General features: G+C 48.8%; 3 protein-coding genes across 9 annotated transcripts in view; 1 reads left to right on the top strand and 2 right to left on the bottom strand.

Annotated features, from left to right (window-relative positions):
• Positions 1 to 122: 122 nt before the first annotated feature.
• Positions 123 to 6874, bottom strand: riok3 (RIO kinase 3 (yeast)). Of its 2 annotated transcripts, XM_061666844.1 has the most exons (13): positions 6567 to 6874; positions 5825 to 5955; positions 5026 to 5168; positions 4721 to 4828; positions 4535 to 4644; positions 4163 to 4306; positions 3542 to 3669; positions 3286 to 3468; positions 1971 to 2130; positions 1806 to 1886; positions 1205 to 1294; positions 1011 to 1124; positions 123 to 515 (listed from the first exon to the last, which is right to left on the bottom strand). In XM_061666844.1, exons 1-13 carry the CDS (start codon positions 6600 to 6602, stop codon positions 381 to 383), a joined length of 1563 nt encoding a protein of 520 aa, XP_061522828.1. In that variant the 5' UTR covers positions 6603 to 6874; the 3' UTR covers positions 123 to 380. The 2 variants fall into 2 exon arrangements, with proteins under 2 accessions (XP_061522828.1, XP_061522829.1); XM_061666845.1 differs by lacking the exons at positions 123 to 515; positions 1011 to 1124 and having other exon boundaries at positions 1202 to 1329.
• A 346-nt stretch (positions 6875 to 7220) lies between these two features.
• On the top strand, positions 7221 to 15561 carry LOC133396708 (clavesin-1-like). 4 transcript variants are annotated; one of them, XM_061666825.1, is made up of 7 exons: positions 7221 to 7573; positions 8217 to 8418; positions 8480 to 8826; positions 9453 to 9627; positions 10404 to 10514; positions 10806 to 11020; positions 12097 to 15561. In XM_061666825.1, exons 2-7 carry the CDS (start codon positions 8323 to 8325, stop codon positions 12173 to 12175), a joined length of 1023 nt encoding a protein of 340 aa, XP_061522809.1. In that variant the 5' UTR covers positions 7221 to 7573; positions 8217 to 8322; the 3' UTR covers positions 12176 to 15561. The 4 variants fall into 4 exon arrangements, with proteins under 4 accessions (XP_061522809.1, XP_061522811.1, XP_061522810.1 ...); XM_061666827.1 differs by having other exon boundaries at positions 7221 to 8418; positions 8480 to 8650; positions 8708 to 8826; XM_061666826.1 differs by having other exon boundaries at positions 7221 to 8418; positions 10845 to 11020.
• unm_hu7910 (un-named hu7910) overlaps positions 14762 to 18689 on the bottom strand; it is a 25396-nt gene continuing 21468 nt past the window's right edge. For all 3 annotated transcript variants that reach the window (XM_061666808.1, XM_061666807.1, XM_061666809.1), the window contains 8 exons: positions 18130 to 18266; positions 17967 to 18065; positions 17805 to 17894; positions 16999 to 17136; positions 16793 to 16928; positions 16636 to 16727; positions 15834 to 15967; positions 14762 to 15147 (listed from right to left, as the gene is read on the bottom strand). In XM_061666808.1, the coding sequence (XP_061522792.1) occupies positions 14997 to 15147; positions 15834 to 15967; positions 16636 to 16727; positions 16793 to 16928; positions 16999 to 17136; positions 17805 to 17894; positions 17967 to 18065; positions 18130 to 18266 (977 nt within the window). In that variant the 3' untranslated portion in view covers positions 14762 to 14996. The remainder of the gene's footprint in view (positions 15148 to 15833; positions 15968 to 16635; positions 16728 to 16792; positions 16929 to 16998; positions 17137 to 17804; positions 17895 to 17966; positions 18066 to 18129; positions 18267 to 18689) is intronic.

Genomic DNA, 18689 nt, shown 5'->3' with positions numbered 1-18689 from the left:
GGAAAGGAAAAGATTAGCGGCCGGTTCATCGATGAATTGTCGGACCTCCGATCATCACGTAATACAAGCGACGTAAACGCCATCGTTAAAATTTGGATTGAAAACAAATCAAAGGATGCATGTTTCAGTTGCGTGTTCGTCTTTTATTTTCATTTAAAAGGACAAACGAAATCATCACGTCTGTCAGTCTTCTTCATCATCATCACAAGGTACACACCGCCCCCCCACCTCCAAGCGTGACGAAAACAAGACGAGCGTCAAATGCGGCCGCCGTGGGAGCGAGGAGCGGGCGGGGCCGTTTGGAGGCCGCGACGTCGTCGACGCGGCGTCGAACGAGCCGGAGAGACAAAGCGAGGGCGAGCGAACGGGCCGACGGCGGGCTAGTCGTCGGCGTCCGCCTCTAACGGAGGGTCCGCCCCCTCCTCATCTTGCTCCTCCTCCTCCGACGCCACGGCGAACGTTTTCTTTCCTCGCCGCTGTACGTGGTCCTCGTTGCGCTTCTCCAACGCCACGATCTGAAAAACACAAAAGTACTCATCAAACTCATTGGAGGTGAGCTGTAACGCAGGCTTGGGAAACCTCAATTTGAAACCCTCACCAGACTTTGAAACCCTCAGGCTTTTTTGAAACCTTCACACGGTTTTGACCCCGCCCCTCAAAAAATAAATAAATCACAGCCTCCTGCTTGTAGCAGCAGGGTTCGGTCCCTCAATCGACCAATGTGTCTGTTGGCAAATCTTAATTAAAAACAAAAAAAACTTTTCTTTTCTTCCTAAAAAGGAAGTCGCTCGCTGTTGTTAAAGAGCAAGCTGGCGTTTACTTTGAAGCTATCAAACTGGCGTCTTACCGCAGCTTTTCCGACTGCGACAACTGACGAACAAAAAAAATGCACTCATAATAATCAATAAATAACGGAATAATGTCACATGACACGCAGACCTGTTGAACGCCCAAAAAGTGGACATTGTAGTTGGAGGCCATATCGGCCAGCCCTCGCTCGCGCGCGTTACCTCGGCAAAAAACTCCGCCTCGTTTTCTGCACCAATGGGAACGTTGAGTCCCGACACGGCGTTGAAAAGCTCGAAGATGCCCAACGCCTCGCTCACTCCTCGCTTCTGAAAGAACTACACGCACAGCCAAACTTGTGTGTGTGTGTGTCACACAAAGACGATCGTGTTTGTGTGCGTGCGTGCGTGCTTGTTACCGTGGAAACGTTCCTGCAGTCTCGGAAGAGGAACTCCAGGCCGTGGGGGTGAGTCGGCTCCACCGACTGACTGACGTCGATCAACCACACCTGCGACGCACACACACAGGAAGCAGCGAGATGATCTGTAATCATGCAATCATGCGATGAAAGAGAACAAGAAAGGAAAAAAGGGAGGGAAAGAGAGACTTTCAACTTTTAGAAAAACACTATTTAAAAAAAAAAAAAAAAAAAAAATGTAAATAAAATAAATCCCAAAAAGAAAGACATTGCTAAAAAATAGCCAGGAAAGACAAATAGAAAAAGAAGAAAAACATGGACTGACAGGAAAATAGTACAAAGAAGAAAAAGGCAAATAAAAAAAGCGGAAAAAGAAAAAACAGACAATTTAGGAAAGGGAAACAGGAAAAAGAAAAATAAGCAGAAAAAGCAAAAGAAAAAAAGAAGACAAAGCGAAAAGGGAGCAAAAGAATGAAAAAAATAATTTCAAAATGAAAAAACAAGGAGAAAGTGATAGAAGACGACAAAATGACAGGAGAAAAGGACAAAAAGGAGACAAAAAGTACAAAAAAAAAAAAAAAAGTAGTATTTGTGTCGTTACCTTTCCTTGATGCCACAACATGTTGTACTCACTGAGGTCAGCGTGGACCAAATGACACTCGGCGTACAGCGTCTGCATCAACTACACGCGCACATCGACATCAGCGCGTGTCCCCGCGTGAGCGCGTGCCTGCGCGGGCGCGTGCGTGCGTGCGTACGTACGTACGTGCAAGACCTGGTAGAAGGCGTTCTTCATGTCGTCACAGCTCAGCACGACGTCCTTGAGTTTGGGCGCGGGGACGTGGTCTCGCCCGATGAACGACATGACCAGGATGTGCTTCCGCAGCAGGACCACGTCCGGGCACGCGATCGCCGCCGCCTTCATCCTAAGCGCGCAATATATTACATCCATTTTACACACAACTTTTTATTTGACGCGTGCTGATGTGCACCGCTTGCACTAACAGCATGGCCGTGAAAGTCACCGTTGCCAACTCCGCAATTTGCAGTTTACCAAATTTAGCGACTTTCCGACCCCGCTGGTGAGTATTTTTCAACAAAGTAGCAACAGACGACGCCGGCGGCTCCATTTTTGTAAGTAGGTTTTGTTTCAATGGCCGTTCTCAGACGTGCTTAAAGTATCAGAAAAACAACAAAGCAGCCCGCCGGAGTCAAAAGGTCGAGCACGCAAAACAAGCAAGTATATTTGCACCGCCTGAGTTGGAATTTCAATTTCTAATAGTGATTTTATTTTAAAGACAAAACAATGTCTCTTCCTGTTTCAGTGTCACATGACCAGTGGAGCGGAACTCCAGTGGCCGGACGTCACATTGATTCAAAAAGGTGATCCAGAGGTCGTGACCTCCTATGGTAGTTTTGTGCCCTCTGCGTTTCAATTCAACTCAACTTTTGGCATGTTGAATTCTTTACATGTCCAGTTTTGAAAAAAGGAATATTTTGATGGCAACAAAAAAAAAAAAAATCAAAATAAATCGGTCACAAGTTCAAACTCAGATGGCCACACGTTGGGCAACATTCCTGAATGATAAATCTATTACAATTAGAAATGGGATTTCGTGAAAAAAAAAAGGGGAGATTTTATGAAATTATTTTGAGCGGCGCAACGAATCGTTTAATGCACAACTAATCCATTATCAAATAAATCAACTATTTTGATAATGGATTGTTTCGACACCTCGTTCGACATCAAATTGTCCAAATAGTCGACATTTCAGGCTCTCAACAGTCAATATTGTCACATTTGCGCCTGACCGATCATCTTTGTTTTCCTTCCCATCTACAAACATCCGCTTTTACTTTGGAAAACGATCAACATTTTGGCAGATTTTCCGACGGATGTCACAAACCAAACCAGCGACCGAATCATCATCAATTCGTGTTAAATAGTGACATTTGAAACAATTTTCTGTTTTTGAATGACTTTTTGACGCAATTCATCGGTTATTGTAATAAATAACATGAAATATAACGGTTGGCTATTCGACACGATGCTTAAGGCCCCGCCGACGCCGGCGAGCGACCTGCTGAGGTTGTGCATCTCCTTCTCGGCCCACAAGCGGATGATCTTGCGCGGGTTGAGTTTGGCGAAGCGGTCGATGAAGCGGTAGTCGTCCTTGATGTAGCGGTCTCGGTTCCTGAACTCGTTCAGGGTGGTCTTGAACACCTTCAGGACCACCTCGTCCGGGACGGGCCGCTCGTCCAGGCTGCGCGCAAACACACGCACGCGTTGAGCACATACACGACACGCGCGCGCGCGAGCGAGCGAAGGTGTCCGACCTTCCTCCGTTGGCGTGGAAGACCACCGACTCTTTTCCGGTGCTGATGCATCCGTTGATGCTGTCCAGCACGCCGGCGTTGACCATCTTGTACATCAGAAGACGAGTGCGGGGGTCCACCGCTTGCTCCTGACGGGAAGAAAACAGACCGAGGAAGAGGAGCAGCCAGTCAGGCGCACATCCGGACAAAGTGCATTTTCGGTACGTGGGAGGGGCCCACAAAACAATAGCGAGAAAGGGCATCGGATGGCGAAACCATCGTTTATATTCCGATACGTAATCGTGGCGATTGACTTTGTTGAATTGCGTCATCTTTCTCACCATCGCGACACACTCTCTCTCTTCTCCTCAAAAGCCGCGCTGCTCTCAAAGCAACGCGACGGCGCCATCTACAGGGATGTGTTTGTCATCGCGGTGAAGCAGAAGCCTAAATGTCACAGACGAGCCGGCCGGGCGAGCTCCCGTTCCACGCCTACCCGTCGGAAAACGTACGCGACGGCTAAATACGTCGGTGGCGGCGAACGTTTGGAATCCGGTTGACGAGTGGAAACATCAACGGCAGACTAAAGTCTCTTCTTTGTGTTTATTGTGAAAGGAATTAGGGGGCACTTGTGTAACTCACGGCGGTGGAGTGTTCCTTCTTTTCGTGCAGCCGGGCGCTTCGCCGCTGCTCGCTGGCGCAGTGCTGCTTGAGAGAGTTGAAGACCTGATTGGACAGCTTCAGGTCCATGCCCAGACCGTCGCCCACGTGCACCTCAGGAGCAAACTCAACACACACGACAATAACAATAAATACACACACTCAGCCAGAGAGAAGCATGTAAGCGCTCTTTGAAAACATACAAACGGCAACAACTTTGTGTGCGCGCGCAGCGTGTAGAGTGTTTTCTTTTGAACGACAACAGCCATTTTGTGAGTTTTGTCTGTTTGTCCGTCAGCTGTTTATGTCTGTAAACCGTTGCCCCCCCAAAAAAGAAGATGAAAAGTGTCATACGTTGTCCATGCGCGCCGTGTTCTTCCTGCCACATGTGACGGCGTCATGTTTGGTTGTGATGTTTTTGCCTTTCCCAGCAAAACCTCTTCTGGGCGCGGTCTGAGCCTTGGCTGGAGGGAAAAAAAAGTGCACATTGCGAGCGCGCAGTACGCCGCAGAGGTACTTGCGCCGTTGCAGTGGCGTTACCTGCCCTGTAGGGGTCGTGCCTGGTGTCCTGCCAGTCCACCTCGTCCTCGGAGCCGTCGCTGTCCTCGTAAGGATGAACCTTGCGGTAGTTCTCGAAGGAGATGGACACTACACAAACAGTTGAACACACACTTTCATCCGTCTTCTTTTATGATTTGTCTCATCAAGTGTTCAATGAGGCCGAATATGGACTCGCAACTGAATTGCGCGCACGGCGATCAATAAAGTTGCCTTAATCCGAACGTGAATATGAGTATGAAGCACGTTTGTCGGCGGCTCACGCCGGCCGCTGCCGCTGCCGCTACCTTTGCTGTCTCCGTTGAACTTCTTCTCCTCTCGCCGCAGCTGATCATCGAACTCTCGGTCGAACTGCATCTGAAGCATCTGCGCCAGCATCAAGTCGCTGGTCGTGTCCGCCGCGTCGCCGCTCGACAACACGGCCGACGGGCTGAATGATGACATTATTGTTAATCGCGTCATCCGACGTCAGAATCGTCAGGAAAGAGTGAAAACGGGACATTGGAAGGAGGCGGCTGACGCGTAGGACGCTCCTCGCCACGTTTGACGTTTATGACATCACGATCACCTTATGAGCCAACCAAGTTAAAACTAGGGCTTAACTTCATGAGGACGATTCTGATATTTGGCAGAAAAACTTTCTGAAAACCAATTCATCGGCAGGTTCATCGAAAAATGGATTCGCCATCAATCATGTTGGTCCCTTAACGCTCACAACAACAAAGATGTAGCACAACGTTTATTGTTGAACGAGCCTTTGTCCTTTACTCTTTGTTCAACTAACTTTATTTTCAAGTACAAAAACATGCAAATATGAGATTTGACGGCTGGTTTTATCTTTAGATGGAGGCCATAAATGTCTGCAGGACATAAGCAACATTATGAATGACGTTCCTGGCAAAATATTATTTTGGCCCGATGAATAAAAGTTGAGGTCCGGACTAAGAATAACACGGACATCCCGGGTTTTGATCTCGATTAAGACATTTGCAAAATGCCATTTTTGTTGTTGTGCTGCCATCTTTTGTGCGCGCGTGCATTTGTTATGCCGACTGTTTAGCGTTTCGCGCATGGCGGCCGACTCACTGCGTGAGGCCGCCGCAGCTGCGATCGTCTTCTTGCAGCTGCCTGGCCAGCTGCTCGCTCATCACGTCCGCCAGCGAGCACGCCGACACCGCCGCCGCCGCCGCCGTCGTCGTCGTCACGCCCCACGGGCTCTGAAGGGAACACGCCACCGCACTTTGACTTTCATACTTTGACTTTGAAAGGACAACTCTTGGAACAATCGCACTCAACTTCATGACATTTAAATGGCGCTAACACGGACGGATGTTTTTAGAATGGGGCAAGACGGTTTAAACTCCACACAGGATGGCCGACGTTGAGATTCGAACCCCTGAATTGTGAGACCGGCGTGCTAACCACTAGGACACTGTGCTAACAGCTTTTGTCATACAAATCAATAATTGACAGGGTTGTGCGTTCAACCTTTATTCTCATCTCCAGTCAGAAACAAGTTAGGGGGGTTTGGCCTTAGCCCCGCCCTTCAGTGACGTATGCTAACGTAGTGAAAAACAATATTTTATAAACAATGACGAACACTTCCATTTCCACACTTTAAGCTAGACATACTCTCTTCAACACAAACATGAACTGATTTAAAGTGGAGCTCGGCGTTAAAATGACGGTGACGTCAGCGACGGAGGCCATATTGGCTGCGTTTTATAAACTGTTCCAATTGTTTTCTTTTAAGCTTCCAGGCTTCAAACGTCTTGTTCGACAAAAATGTCAGTTTAAAACTACAAATTCAAAAGTAGGGCAGTCTTACCTTGGGCGTGTGAGCAGTGACTCCACTTTGATCCATTTTTGGATTTGATGTGAGATTGGACTGGAAGGCGGCTAACGAAGCGAAGTGGCTAATCGCCAAGCTAAGTGGGCCGACGAAAAGTCGAACTAAAAAGACGACAAACGACCGGAGCGGAACGTGACAAGCAAAGTCAAATCTTGGAACTGCGCCGGCGACACTTAAAAGACGATTTAGACGAGCTTACACGGACGAAATGTGTCGCAAGTGAGGCGAACGTGTTCGGCATAAGAAAAGAACCTCGGACCCACCGGAAGTGCACCACCGTCCGCTCACACACCTACACAATAAAATGCAGTACGGTGACGTCACAACCCAGTTTGATTTCCTTTTATAAAATAAAAAAAACAATAGAGTACATCACCGCGTGTGTGTTATTTCAAGTATCAATTATCATACATTCGCGTACAGCTGTATATGAGCCCCCCGTTAAACAGGACTTTCAAAATATATTTAAACCATTTAGAGGGCCAAACCAAAGACAAATGATAGACCAAGGGATATCTAATAATATATAATGTATAGTTAATGAAGTATAAATGCATCGGGGTCCTTATTGTTGTGAGATTTGAGTGAACATTAGCCTTTCCCGTTGGCGGCATGGACCTTTACTGTGAAAGTGTTGGCCGGAAGTGTTATGGAGCGAAAGAAGAAAGAAGAGGAGGCCAAATGGGAGAATCCCGACGCTGACATCTTCGCCGCACATTTTCCCCTCATCGAGCGTGCAAATGTCAGCGGGGACGCAAAAAGACGACGTTTGATTTTTCTAGTTTTCATTTTTGTCTTCTTGTATTTTGGGGGGTGTATTTATTTATATATATAAATATATATATATAGATTTTCATATTTGCTCTTTTGTCCTTGTTGTTGTTTTGTGTGATGGCCGACGGCGTCCTCAGCATCAGGACCAGCTCGGGAGGGCCGGAACCGCTCGGACGAGCGACGCTCCAGCCGCACACCTAACCACATCAGTAATATTTGCCTTCATTATTAGTAGGAAAAGGATTAGCATCATTGCAGGACATCATTTACGTTTATTTCACACATATTTCCCATCCATCCATTTTCTCTAACGCTTATCTGGAGCACAGTTGACTCCGAGCTATGGAAAACACTTTGAGCATTTATTCCATATCCTACTAGTGCACTGAATTGTCCATACTAGTATGCTCTTTGTCCTCACTTGTGAGATCATTCAGTGCACTTGCCAAATGACTGTTTAATCCACCATCTCTGCGCATTAGAAGGGCAACTAGGACAAAGTAGATGAAGGTGCACGAGAAGAATGACAAGGGCGCACTAGTAGAACAACCAGGTTACTAGTGAGGCAAATCTCTACAGTAGTTGATGCAATTGAGGTTCAATCAATCAATCAATCAATCAATCAATCAATCACATGACTGTGCGCCGAGGCTAACGAAATCGTCATCGTTAGCCTGAAGCTAATGCTAACGTTTGCGGCTTTAAGCGAAGCGGGCAAAGTGAAACGCGGGAGCGGCCACGGTGGAAACGGGATCGGCGACCAGTCAAGCATTTGTCCACGTGCGCTGGCGACCATTCCATCGTTTGCCCATATGCGCCCCAAACCCGTTTGTCCGTTGCTCTCTTTTCTAGCGAAGCCGCCTTGACCTTCGCTGACCTTTGACCTTCCCATCACCCGCCGCCCAAACGCTCGGCGCCATGACGTGAGCGGTGGCGCCGACGTCAAATCGCTAACGGGATGTCGCAGCCGGCGGCGGCGGCGAACGCGGCCGCCGAGAAGGCCCGGGCGGAGCTCAACGAGAACCCCGACACGCTGCACCGCGACATCCAGCGGGTACGGCGACCCGGCGCGCGTCGGTCCGCGCGAGGTTGACGGCGCCGCGTCTGTCCGGCAGGTGCGAGACATGATCGTGACGCGACCGGACGTGGGCTTCCTGCGAACGGACGACGACTTCGTCCTGCGCTTCCTGCGGGCGCGCAAGTTCGACCCGGTGGAAACCTTCCGCCTGCTGGCGCAGTACTTCCACTTTCGCCAGCAGAACCTGCACATGTTCCGCAGCTTTAAGGTGCGGACACGCACGCGAATCGCGCGGCCGCTCGTTAACAGGACGCGTGTGCGCCAGGTGGACGAGCCGGGCATCAAGCGGGCGTTGACGGACGGCTTCCCGGGCGTTCTGGAGACTCCGGACCAACACGGTCGCAAGATCCTCATCCTGTTCGCCTCCAACTGGGATCAGAACAGGTCCGCGCGCCGTCGTCATGGCGACCCACACACTTGCACACCTCGGAAATAGTTCATGGAAATTCTTTTCATCCAAGAATTACAATCACAAACGACGTGACGTCGTGTTATGAATTAAAATATTTGATGTCCACATTTGGAATGTTTTTAAACCTTTAAAAATGGATTTCATCAAATAATGAGTTTATTCATTGAATCAAAATCTTTGGTAATCCACTCGATCAAGTTACGGTGTAATTATGTATTCAATCAAATCAAAATGGTCAATCATTTGTGAATAAAAGACGGATGTCTTATTCAAAGAAACAGTTTTCACCTTTCAAAAACATAAGATCATTCTAATCGATTTGAAATGAGAATGAATGATTATTTGATCATGGATAATGATTGTACTCTTAAAATATACAAATGTACCTATTTTACATTCACATTTTATATTTCATGAAGTCATTGGCTCGTTTTGGGGGCGCCCGTTGCTGTGCGTGTGTGATACAGCGCAGTCCGTTTCCCATGAAATTGATTAGGAATCATAAGACCCAGTAGTTGAACACCGAATGCTTTGACCGTACTAGTGCGGTACTAGCGCACGGACGGCGCTTACGGATGTGGACTTGGCGTGCGTGCAGGAACTCGTTCACGGACATCCTGCGGGCCATCTTGCTGTCGCTGGAGGTTCTGATCGAGAAGCCCGAGCTGCAGATCAACGGCTTCGTGCTCATCATCGACTGGAGCGACTTCTCCTTCAAGCGGGCCTCCGAGCTCACGCCCAACGTCCTCAAGCTGGCCATCGAGGGCCTGCAGGTCGCCGCCCCGCCCCGTTCGAAACGTTACCTAGATGACTTTGACACCGTCTTGGTGCCGGTGAACTATGTCGAAGTGAGCAGACGAGCTTCATTTAGACAAAAGCGTGTGACGTCTCGGAGCGGAGAAAATAGGACGAAACGAGTCGAGGAACTTCAGATAAAAGTACAAGTGGTCCTCGGCCACCACCTTGTGGCATCTCGGTGCCAACTGATCCGAGGAACTTTATCGAGACAAAAGTAGTCCTGCGGTGTCAAGCAATCGATTTGAGGAGCTTCCCTCGGACAAAAGTAGTCTTTAGTCGTCACGTTATGGCGTTTTGGTGCCAAAGAACGATGTGGAAGTGAGTTGAGGAGCTTTGCTCAGACCGGTGATTTCCAACCTTTATGGCGCCGAGGCCCACGTTTGACAAATGGAAAATGTCACGGCGGACACAGTCAGGACTTTATTGTTGCTCCCTGCCTTCTAATAGAAGAGCATTTCTTGTTTGTGTGTGTCGCTTTGCCTGTGAAGAAAGACACAAAATAAAACTCTCTTTCTTGGAAAGAAAGACTTTTTGGAGCAATTCAGTAAAACCATAATTTCCCACGGCGCACTGGTGGGGAATCACCGGGTCTGACGATAGTCGTCCTCGGCCCCCATCTCGATGCTAAGGAACCACGTTGAAGTGAGTTGAGGCGCTTCATTTCGAGAAAACGTAATGAGTCATCCTGCTGGCCGAGAACTAAGTTGAACTAAGCGAGTGGACCGAGCGTTTGTTTTTGTTCCCCCCTCAGGACAGTTTCCCAGCGCGCTTCGGCGGCATCCACTTCGTCAACCAGCCGTGGTACATCCGCGCCATGTTCACCATCATCAAGCCCTTCCTCAAGGACAAGACCAGGAAGCGGGTGAGTGCGCGAGCTCCTCCTCGGCCGCTCGCTCCCTCCCGCAGACATCGAACCTCTCATCTCGGCGTCATGCGTCATCACTTTGCACTCGATGTCCAAATACCATCGCGGCGTCGTTAGACTTCGAGAATTAAGACTCGAAACATATCGACGTGCAACATCTTCATCTCGTCTGGATCAGTTCCTCCCGCATGCCGCGGTCGCGTTTTTGTTCGTACTCGTCGTATCGATCGTGCGAGTGTGATATTTGATCGACGTGCCTATCGTAACGCAACGGTCCGTCGGGCGCAGATCTTTCTTCACGGCAACAACCTGAACTCGCTCCACCAGCTCATCCGGCCCGACTGTCTGCCGTCCGAGTTCGGCGGCACGCTGCCGCCGTACGACACGGGCACGTGGGCGCGCGCCCTGCTGGGCCCCGACTACACGGACGAGACCGAGTACACCCTCACCTACGACGCGCTGCGCGTCCGACAGAACGGCGGCGGCCAGGAGCTCATGAAAAGGTCGGGCCTTCAACTCAAACTCTGATTTTGTATTTCCGATTTGAATTCAGGAGAAGAAACAAACGAGAACGACTTTATTCCAAACAAGTTTGTCTTTTTCTCGCGTCGCGTGGAGTCGTGCGCATCAGCGGGGAGGCGCTTTCAAAATCCCTCCTGACAAACAAACCCAAATTCATCCATAAAAAGCAATGCATTTTTCTCCGTTGAAGCTCGAAACGACATTGGAGTTGATTAACTTTGTTACCAATCCCAGCGGTGAAGAGCGGAAATCTGCGAGCAATTAACGCCCCCCCCGAAAACATCGGTACAGCGAACACGCGCAGATTTGCAAACTCGCGCTTTGTTTTGGGAACCCGACCTCCGGGATTCCATCAACTTGCGCTCAGGCCAAAGCAAGAAAAGTATCACTTGGCTGCCATCTTGTCAACGGACTACGTTGAAGTGAGTTGAGGAGCTTCGTTCGGACAAAAGTAGTGAAGGAACTATGTTGAAGTTGAGGAGAAAAACCTCCTCCCCTCACTTCCACATAGTCCAGAGCCGCCGTATTTTGTTACGCCGACTCGTTACGGCCGTAACACCGATTGTTCTGGAAATCGGGGGAGAAAAAAATCCAGCGTCCGACATTACCGGAAATATTCCAATATGGCTTCAAATATTGAAGCCGTTTTATTTGAAAACGGTTCCGATGAGAGTCACAATTATGTTGTGCAATTAGACAGTATGAAGAATTACTTTGATCCTACTCCATAATATACTTGGTAATGTTCTTGACAAAATGTTGAAAATATGGAAATTGGGACAAATTTGGACACATTCGTCTGGAAGTGAATTTCTACGGGCCGGCAGCTCTGACCGTCGCTTGGCACGGAGATACCACAAGATGGTGCCAAAGCGACACTTTTAGACACGGCTGTGGCCGGAGCCCCCCAAAAAGCAAATAGTTGTGTTTTTCAAGGAATAACGGAGGAAGGACGGGTTCCCCCCCAAATCGTCGGCCATTTTTGTTGTTGTTTTTGTCGCGAATATGCCGGGAAAGACGGGCACGATGACGCCAACGTGCCGTTTTTGGCTTTCAGGTCTCAGTCGGTCGCCAACCCTGCCACGCTGCGACAGACGGACCGCGAGAGCAGCGCCCCGCTCCTGACCCTGGACTGAACACACACACACACACACACACACACACTTGCTGGATTTTCACTTGTGTTGTTTCGTCCCGTCCAGCTGAACTTTGACTCGTACTTCCTGTTTCTGAGCCCGAACGTGTGTGTGTGCGTGTGCAGCCTCAGCAGCGCGCACACACACTCGACCGTGTTTGTGTGTCCCTGCGCAGGAATGTAGAAAAGGTTCTCACGACTTTAGTGAATGTTTGCTCACCATCATCACCATCATCTTCATCCTGCTGCCGGGTGACCTTTCTTGGTTAATTTTGGGCGATTCTCGTCGAGCGTTTCCCAACCTTTGCCGAGCCGAGGCCCAAATCTGACTTTGATTTTCCCGGCAAAGGCGTTCAAATGTTGTTCGTCAGCGCGGAATGCGGGCCTCTTGAATTGAAAGAGGAGGTTTTCCTCCTCTTTTATTATCGGCAACAGGCGGCGAGACAAAATCATTCGACCTTCCGCCATCTCGTGGAAAGGCATTTCATTGCTCGGCCTGTTAGCAAATGTCGCTGGCATGGAACAAAGATACGTTATTTGTAGTACAGTGAAATATTCATCTTATTCAGAGTTTGGCATTCCTAAATTCAGCCATTCAACAGAGTATTATTTTGTATTTTTTGGGAACCTCTCCCCCGTTATTCATGGCAACGGCCGCTTATTATTCGCGTTTGAGTCATTACTGTTATTATTTTTTAAATGCAATCCCCTGCCTATTTGCTTTTCCCCCACGAATAGCCATCTTGTGGAATCTTGGTGTCAAGCGACTATGTTGAAGTGTGTTAAGGAGCTTCATCGAGACAAAAGTAGTGCGATGCTGCAATCTTGTGGAATTATTGGTCAGCGATTAGGAACCTTTTTAGCAGGGCGTCAATTGTGGATTTTTTGCTATTTGACTCACGGGGTCCACTGTAAAAAAAAGAATAGTTTTCGGCACAATTACGTAAAATTGGGATCATTTCTTTCGGTCTTTTCTTGATCTCTGAAATCTGTTTAGTTCGACACAAAGCTGACACGTTCGCAAGAAGCCCAAAATAATCAAACCTTATCGTCACTGACTTGTTTGTTCGATATTTATTACGAAAGGTCCAGCTGCAAACGTTGATCTGACACGTTGTAATGATGCGACGGCAAGGACATCATCGAGTAGTGTTCCGAAAAATGTCCACTATATAAAAAAATCCTCGATCGTGATGAGGGGGTATTCGATGAATCGTTTCAGCCCTAAAGTCAACTATATAGTCCACTCTATCAAAATAAGTTGGAAGTATGTCGCGATTCGGGAATGAGTGAACGATTCCGAACGCAGGCTTCCCTCATTCCCGACTCGCTCTTCACTACGGAGGATCAACATTTTGGGAACGATCTCGGTCCACTGGGAAGGAATCACGAGACGGGTTGAAAGTTTTCATTGAAATGACACTAATATGCTTGGGAATCACTTCCAGTTGATTATCACGGGCAATGCGGCCATGTCAAGCCCCCCCAAAAAGAAAAGAACAAGAAAACCGGAGCTACTAGTTGAAGCGTTCACAAGGTGTCACACGATTGTCGTCGTCGATGAAACTCGCTGAATTGTCACCACAATCGTCGCTCAGTTTACCGCCAAATACGAGCGAAGAGCCTTTTTTTTTGCCGAGTATTCACAGCTTTCCAATCAAGCAAGCGCCGCTTTGGCTGGGAACAACATCAGTAGACGCATGTCAGTTACGGGGGGGGGGAGGAGTGCCGCGTTTCATTCTCGACAAGTATCGTGCCGTCAACACACACCAAATGCCAAAGTGTCACTGAAGAGAAAGACTCTTTTTATTGAACTCGTTACAAGATTGTATAGCGGATGTCATCGTGCGCTGCAAAAACGGCGGACGACGTTTTTGTCTCACATGGAAAAGGTCGCAGATGTGAAGACGAAAACGTCGTCCTGGCCTCCCGCAGGGCGCTCGGGGGACATCGGGGCTACACGCATCTCTTTTCATGTATTTACTGCAGAATGTAAACTAGTAAACATTTACACCTCCACGTGTGCTGCTTTCAACTCGGGGGGGGGGGGGGGTCATCAATTTACAATTACATGCGACGGGATGACAATTGATGAACAGAATGTATGTCAACGGAATCCATGACACGACTGGGAGAAAATGTGTCATTGAATTGCTGTTGCTTTTGGTAATTTCCATGATTAGAATTTTAGTTACATTTGAAAAATAGCTGCAAAAGCTCAGTTTTTTTTGTTTTTTTTGTTTTCCATCTCACTTCCTCCTTCTCAAGCTGATGCATGTGATTGGCTCTCTCTGGTCATGTGCCATTCTTCCGTAGTCTCAAACATGACATTTTTCCATTTCATATTTCAAATAAATACATTTAACAATGACTTAAAAGACATCCATAAATAAATAAAACATTCGTTAATTAAAATGTATTTTTCACACATTTCAGATAAAAAACAACTGCTAGATTGAATGCAAATGCTCGGTGGGCCGAATATAAAGAACGGATGGGCCCCTGGGGCTCCCCGGGCCAGACTTTGCCCACCCCTTGGCTGGAGAGTCAACCGCAAAGATAAAACAACAACAAACGTGCACCACTGTTTTCTGGGGTTATTTTTAATAAAAATAGAGTCTCTTACAACATCTGACGTTTGCAGTAATTGTACAAAAGAGAAGGGAAAAAGTGAGCTAGTGGGAAAACACCGGATGAAAAAGTCACGTCCAAGTTGAGGTTTTGCTCAAATAAACTCGACAAACATTGAATACCACAGTCGGTCCGACGTGCGCGCGGTCGAGTCAGTAGTAGAAGTCAGCAGCAGGTCGGGAGGTCGCGCTCTAGATGGCGCTGAGCGTCTGCCTCTGGTACGCCGTCAGCTGCGGGTGCCACACGTCCACGATGAAGATGAGGCGCAACGTGTCGGCGTCCTGCCAAACTTCGTGCTCGAAAGAGTCGTCGAAGATCAACACTTTGCCCTCCTCCCACTCCCTGGCGGGACCACCGACACCAAGGACACACACGGTCTTTTCGGCCTTTCAACTTGATTTTGCGATCAACGTACTGTATTCGGTCACGCGTGTACGGACCGAGATTTGAAGTCGCGGTATTATCGATCAATGAACGTCTCGTTGCGCTGGGAGGATTGTCCCGGGTCTTAAGAGAGAATAACCCAAAACTAAACTAATCCAATGACACTTAATGTAAGCTTCATCAATTTGCACTTGTTTCAAGCTGATTCCGACTTGAAACAAGTTGCCACTTTTTTTTGTCTTTTCTTACTCCGCTGGCAATGTGACTGTTTACACGACGAGTCTTATTTGAACGAGTTTTGACTCGAAATCAGACAAATATTCTTTTTGCGGCAGACGACGCGCACGTGCGGACAAACGAGATCAAAGATGAAAGAGGAAAGCAAGAAGACGAGCTTCCGTCTTCGCCGGGAGCCGGACCGGCTGCGGACGCCGTCACTTTTGAACCTTTGCCATACCTTGATTATATCATTTCTTTTCTTATGTTAGTCAATAAATGGAGAACGGTGAATCCGAAATCTGACCGAGCGCCGGAGTCAACATCGCTCGGTTTAGAGAAACGACGATTAGCCGGCAACATCTGCTCAAGCGAACGCATCGACTTCCACGGCGGGCGAAGAGGATGAGGAGGGGAGCGAAGGGTACCTGGTCTGGTCCGTGCACCTGATGCGGCATCCGCGTTTGGGAACGACGAGGCCGAGGTGCATCCTCAGTCGGCAGTTGGTGGGGCCCGTGTGCGGCCACACGTGCGTGCCCGGCCGCATCGCCGACAACTTAATCTGCGCGCGCACAAACGAGCCTCGTTAAGTCAACATCGCCGACCTGTCGAGTGAGTCCGGAACGAGAACGAGATACATATTCACGACGCGTGTCCAAAGTGACGACCGAAATCTGCGTACAGGGGACCCCCGCTATTCACAGGTGTGTGTGTGTGTGTGTGTGTGTGTGGGGGGGGGGCTTTTTCTTGTTAGTTCAACCCCCAAAATTCTGGAATGCATGGGGGCAAACCGCCACTACGCGTTTTCAGAGTCGGTTCCTCCCAAAAAAGCAAAAACAGGAAAACAAAGAAGAACAGACCAAGTTTTGTATGTCAGGGAGGAGCTCAATCCAAGCTGGGTTGTTAGCGGAAGTTAAGGAGATCCTCTGCCACCGCACACACCTGGGGTGCACCCCCCCCCCACATCAAATCATATTGAAGCCATATATTGTTAAAGGTAAAGTTCTACAATAATTTGAAATGACGTTCAACTGTTATGGGGTTATGAGTTTGTGGTATGTTCAGTTTAGAATATAGCGAATATACAAAGTTTCCCAACTTGTCATTCGATAGCACGAGAAGGGTGTGTCCAAACCTTTGACGGGTAGCGCAGCCATTTTCTTTGGTGCAAATAGAAAGAAACAGAAAAACACCCGAGCTCGGGTTGTGCGTGCGTGCGTGCGTGCGTACCTGTCCTCGCTTGCAGCCGGTGGCTTCAGGAAATCTCTCCAGCAGCGAGCAGGTCTTCGGGGCAGCCTGACAGGAAGTGGCGGATTTCTTCCCTGAACACATACGAGTCTGTCAGCGGTGAGCGAATGCGGAAGAGAAGCTTCAAGAGGTCAAGAACCTTGCTGCCAGAGCGTGTACTGGCCCCACTCTCCTTTCTCCCTCAGGTTCTCCTCCTCGGGTACGAACTGGCCCGTGTTTCGGTCCATCACGGCCAGGGCCTCGTCCCGGATCGTCTTCCAGTTCTTCTCCAGCGCCTGAACGCAAACGCTGCGGTTCGGTCCCGGACCGGAACCGCATCCTTGTAAATCTTGCCCGCTGTCCTACCTTGACCAGTTCGGTGTATCCGGTCTCGTTCGGAGTCCACCAGGGCTGCGCCTTGAGCCCGTCCACGTTGTAGAGCGACCTCTGCCACACGGACGCAAAGTGCCCTCGCTCGTGGCCCAGCTGGTACCAGCGGTACGCCTGAGGGGCAGGGGGACGCCATACTGCTAAGCCAATCGTCACGTGACACTTCACGGTCGAGCGTTAAAATGCTAACAAGCTAGCAGAAAAGCTTGCGGCAGGTTGAAGAAAACAAAATTGAAACATCTGGTCAAATTTGTATGTTTACATATTGTACTTCATTTAAATAATTAACCACAAATAGCTTATTTGTCCTTGTACATTGGTGCCTTGACTAACAAGTTGAATTTGTTTCGAGTACATGACTGTAAAATATAAAAACATAACAATGTAGTGAAAAACGAACGCAAAGAAATAAACTCCTTTTACTCGGTGTAATTAATGACCCAAAAGTCACACACGGCAGTAGTACACTCGTGCCTTGATCTCTTGACCTCGTGAGTGACATCAAGAGTTTGGGGTCACTCAGTGTTAGCGTCTTCTCCGTGCTCCTTGTGAGTGTTTTCATTTTGTTTGAATAAATGGCAGAAAGCGCTTCGGGCTCTCCTTTTTTCGTCACTTCACGCTGGCGACGGCGCATTTGAAGCTCGCAACCCCAACGTTCCCTTTTCGATACATTTTACGCTTGCAATTTTTTCCCCTTGAAATAGGTTTACAATACGTTTCAAATGTGCCGTCGTGTTGTGTTCCGTCGGGAAACCGGGGCCTGCCGGCCACGTCGCACTCACGCTCTGGTCGCCGACTCTCTGCAGCGCGTCGCCCAGGTGGAAGTAGAAACGTCCGTCATCGGTGCCGGGCTCTCCGGACTCCAGGCCCTCCTGGTGGACCCAGGTGCGTTCGACGGGTGGAGGTTGTCACGGAAACCAAACGCCACCGCCGCGTTCGCTTACCTTCAGGAACGGAATGCTCTCTGCGATCTTGTTCTCCGACTTCAAGATGAAGCCGTAGTGAACTTTGGCAAAGCCGTCGCCGGGGGCGACCGCCAGAACCTGAAGACGGCGCCGGTGAGACCGAAGAAGAACAACAGACGATGACGCAGGCGACGTCGCTCACCTCCTCGTAGACCTTCTTGGCACCTTTGTTGTCGCCCAGCAACAGGTAGGCCACGCCCAGGTCGTTCTTCAGACCGACGTCTTCGGGAAAGACCTGCACCAGCCTCTCCAGCGTGGCCACGGCGCCCCGCATGCGGCCTGGCGCACGTTTACGTTTACAAGCGACATATCTACGCAGACGCCTCCCTGAGCGGGTTGCGCCGCCGCAGTGACGCATCAGCGAGTCCGCCATATTGGATGGGGCAGACCTGCCCCGTGAACTAACGCCAGTCAATGGACTCCCAAACACAAACTGAATGTTTCTCATTCAATCAACTTTTAAACGATGCTCATTTCTTCATTTAGGATGTGAGTAAGCACCAAACCAACGTATACATTTTTCTATATATGCTTTCTAACCAACGTATGTAACACTGTTACTGTGATATTAAATATTGAAATATTAATAGTCAATAATCTGTGTATTATAATCAGATGACTAAATGTAGGTGTGACGTGGCTTTTGTGACCGAAGAGCACTGACATTTTGCGTTGAAGCAATTTTGATATTTAGTGAAGCCC

The sequence above is a fragment of the Phycodurus eques genome, chromosome 21 (assembly GCF_024500275.1).
Source record: "Phycodurus eques isolate BA_2022a chromosome 21, UOR_Pequ_1.1, whole genome shotgun sequence".
Classification (NCBI taxonomy): Eukaryota; Metazoa; Chordata; class Actinopteri; order Syngnathiformes; family Syngnathidae; genus Phycodurus; species Phycodurus eques.
The sequence above is the reverse complement of the archived record's forward strand: the minus strand, read 5'-3'. Positions and strand labels throughout refer to the sequence as shown.

Bases quoted from the DNA above. Each gene is read 5' to 3' on its own strand.
- LOC133396708 (XM_061666825.1), top strand. From the start codon at position 8,323: ATGTCGCAGCCGGCGGCGGCGGCGAACGCGGCCGCCGAGAAGGCCCGG. The intron at 8,419-8,479 runs GTACGGCGACCC...TCTGTCCGGCAG, and splicing joins TGCACCGCGACATCCAGCGG to GTGCGAGACATGATCGTGAC. The intron at 9,628-10,403 runs GTCGCCGCCCCG...TTCCCCCCTCAG, and splicing joins TGGCCATCGAGGGCCTGCAG to GACAGTTTCCCAGCGCGCTT.
- riok3 (XM_061666844.1), bottom strand. From the start codon at position 6,602: ATGGATCAAAGTGGAGTCACTGCTCACACGCCCAAG. The intron at 4,829-5,025 runs GTAGCGGCAGCG...CTGTTTGTGTAG, and splicing joins GTTCAACGGAGACAGCAAAG to TGTCCATCTCCTTCGAGAAC. The intron at 3,670-4,162 runs GTGAGTTACACA...TCTTCCCGTCAG, and splicing joins AGAAGGAACACTCCACCGCC to GAGCAAGCGGTGGACCCCCG.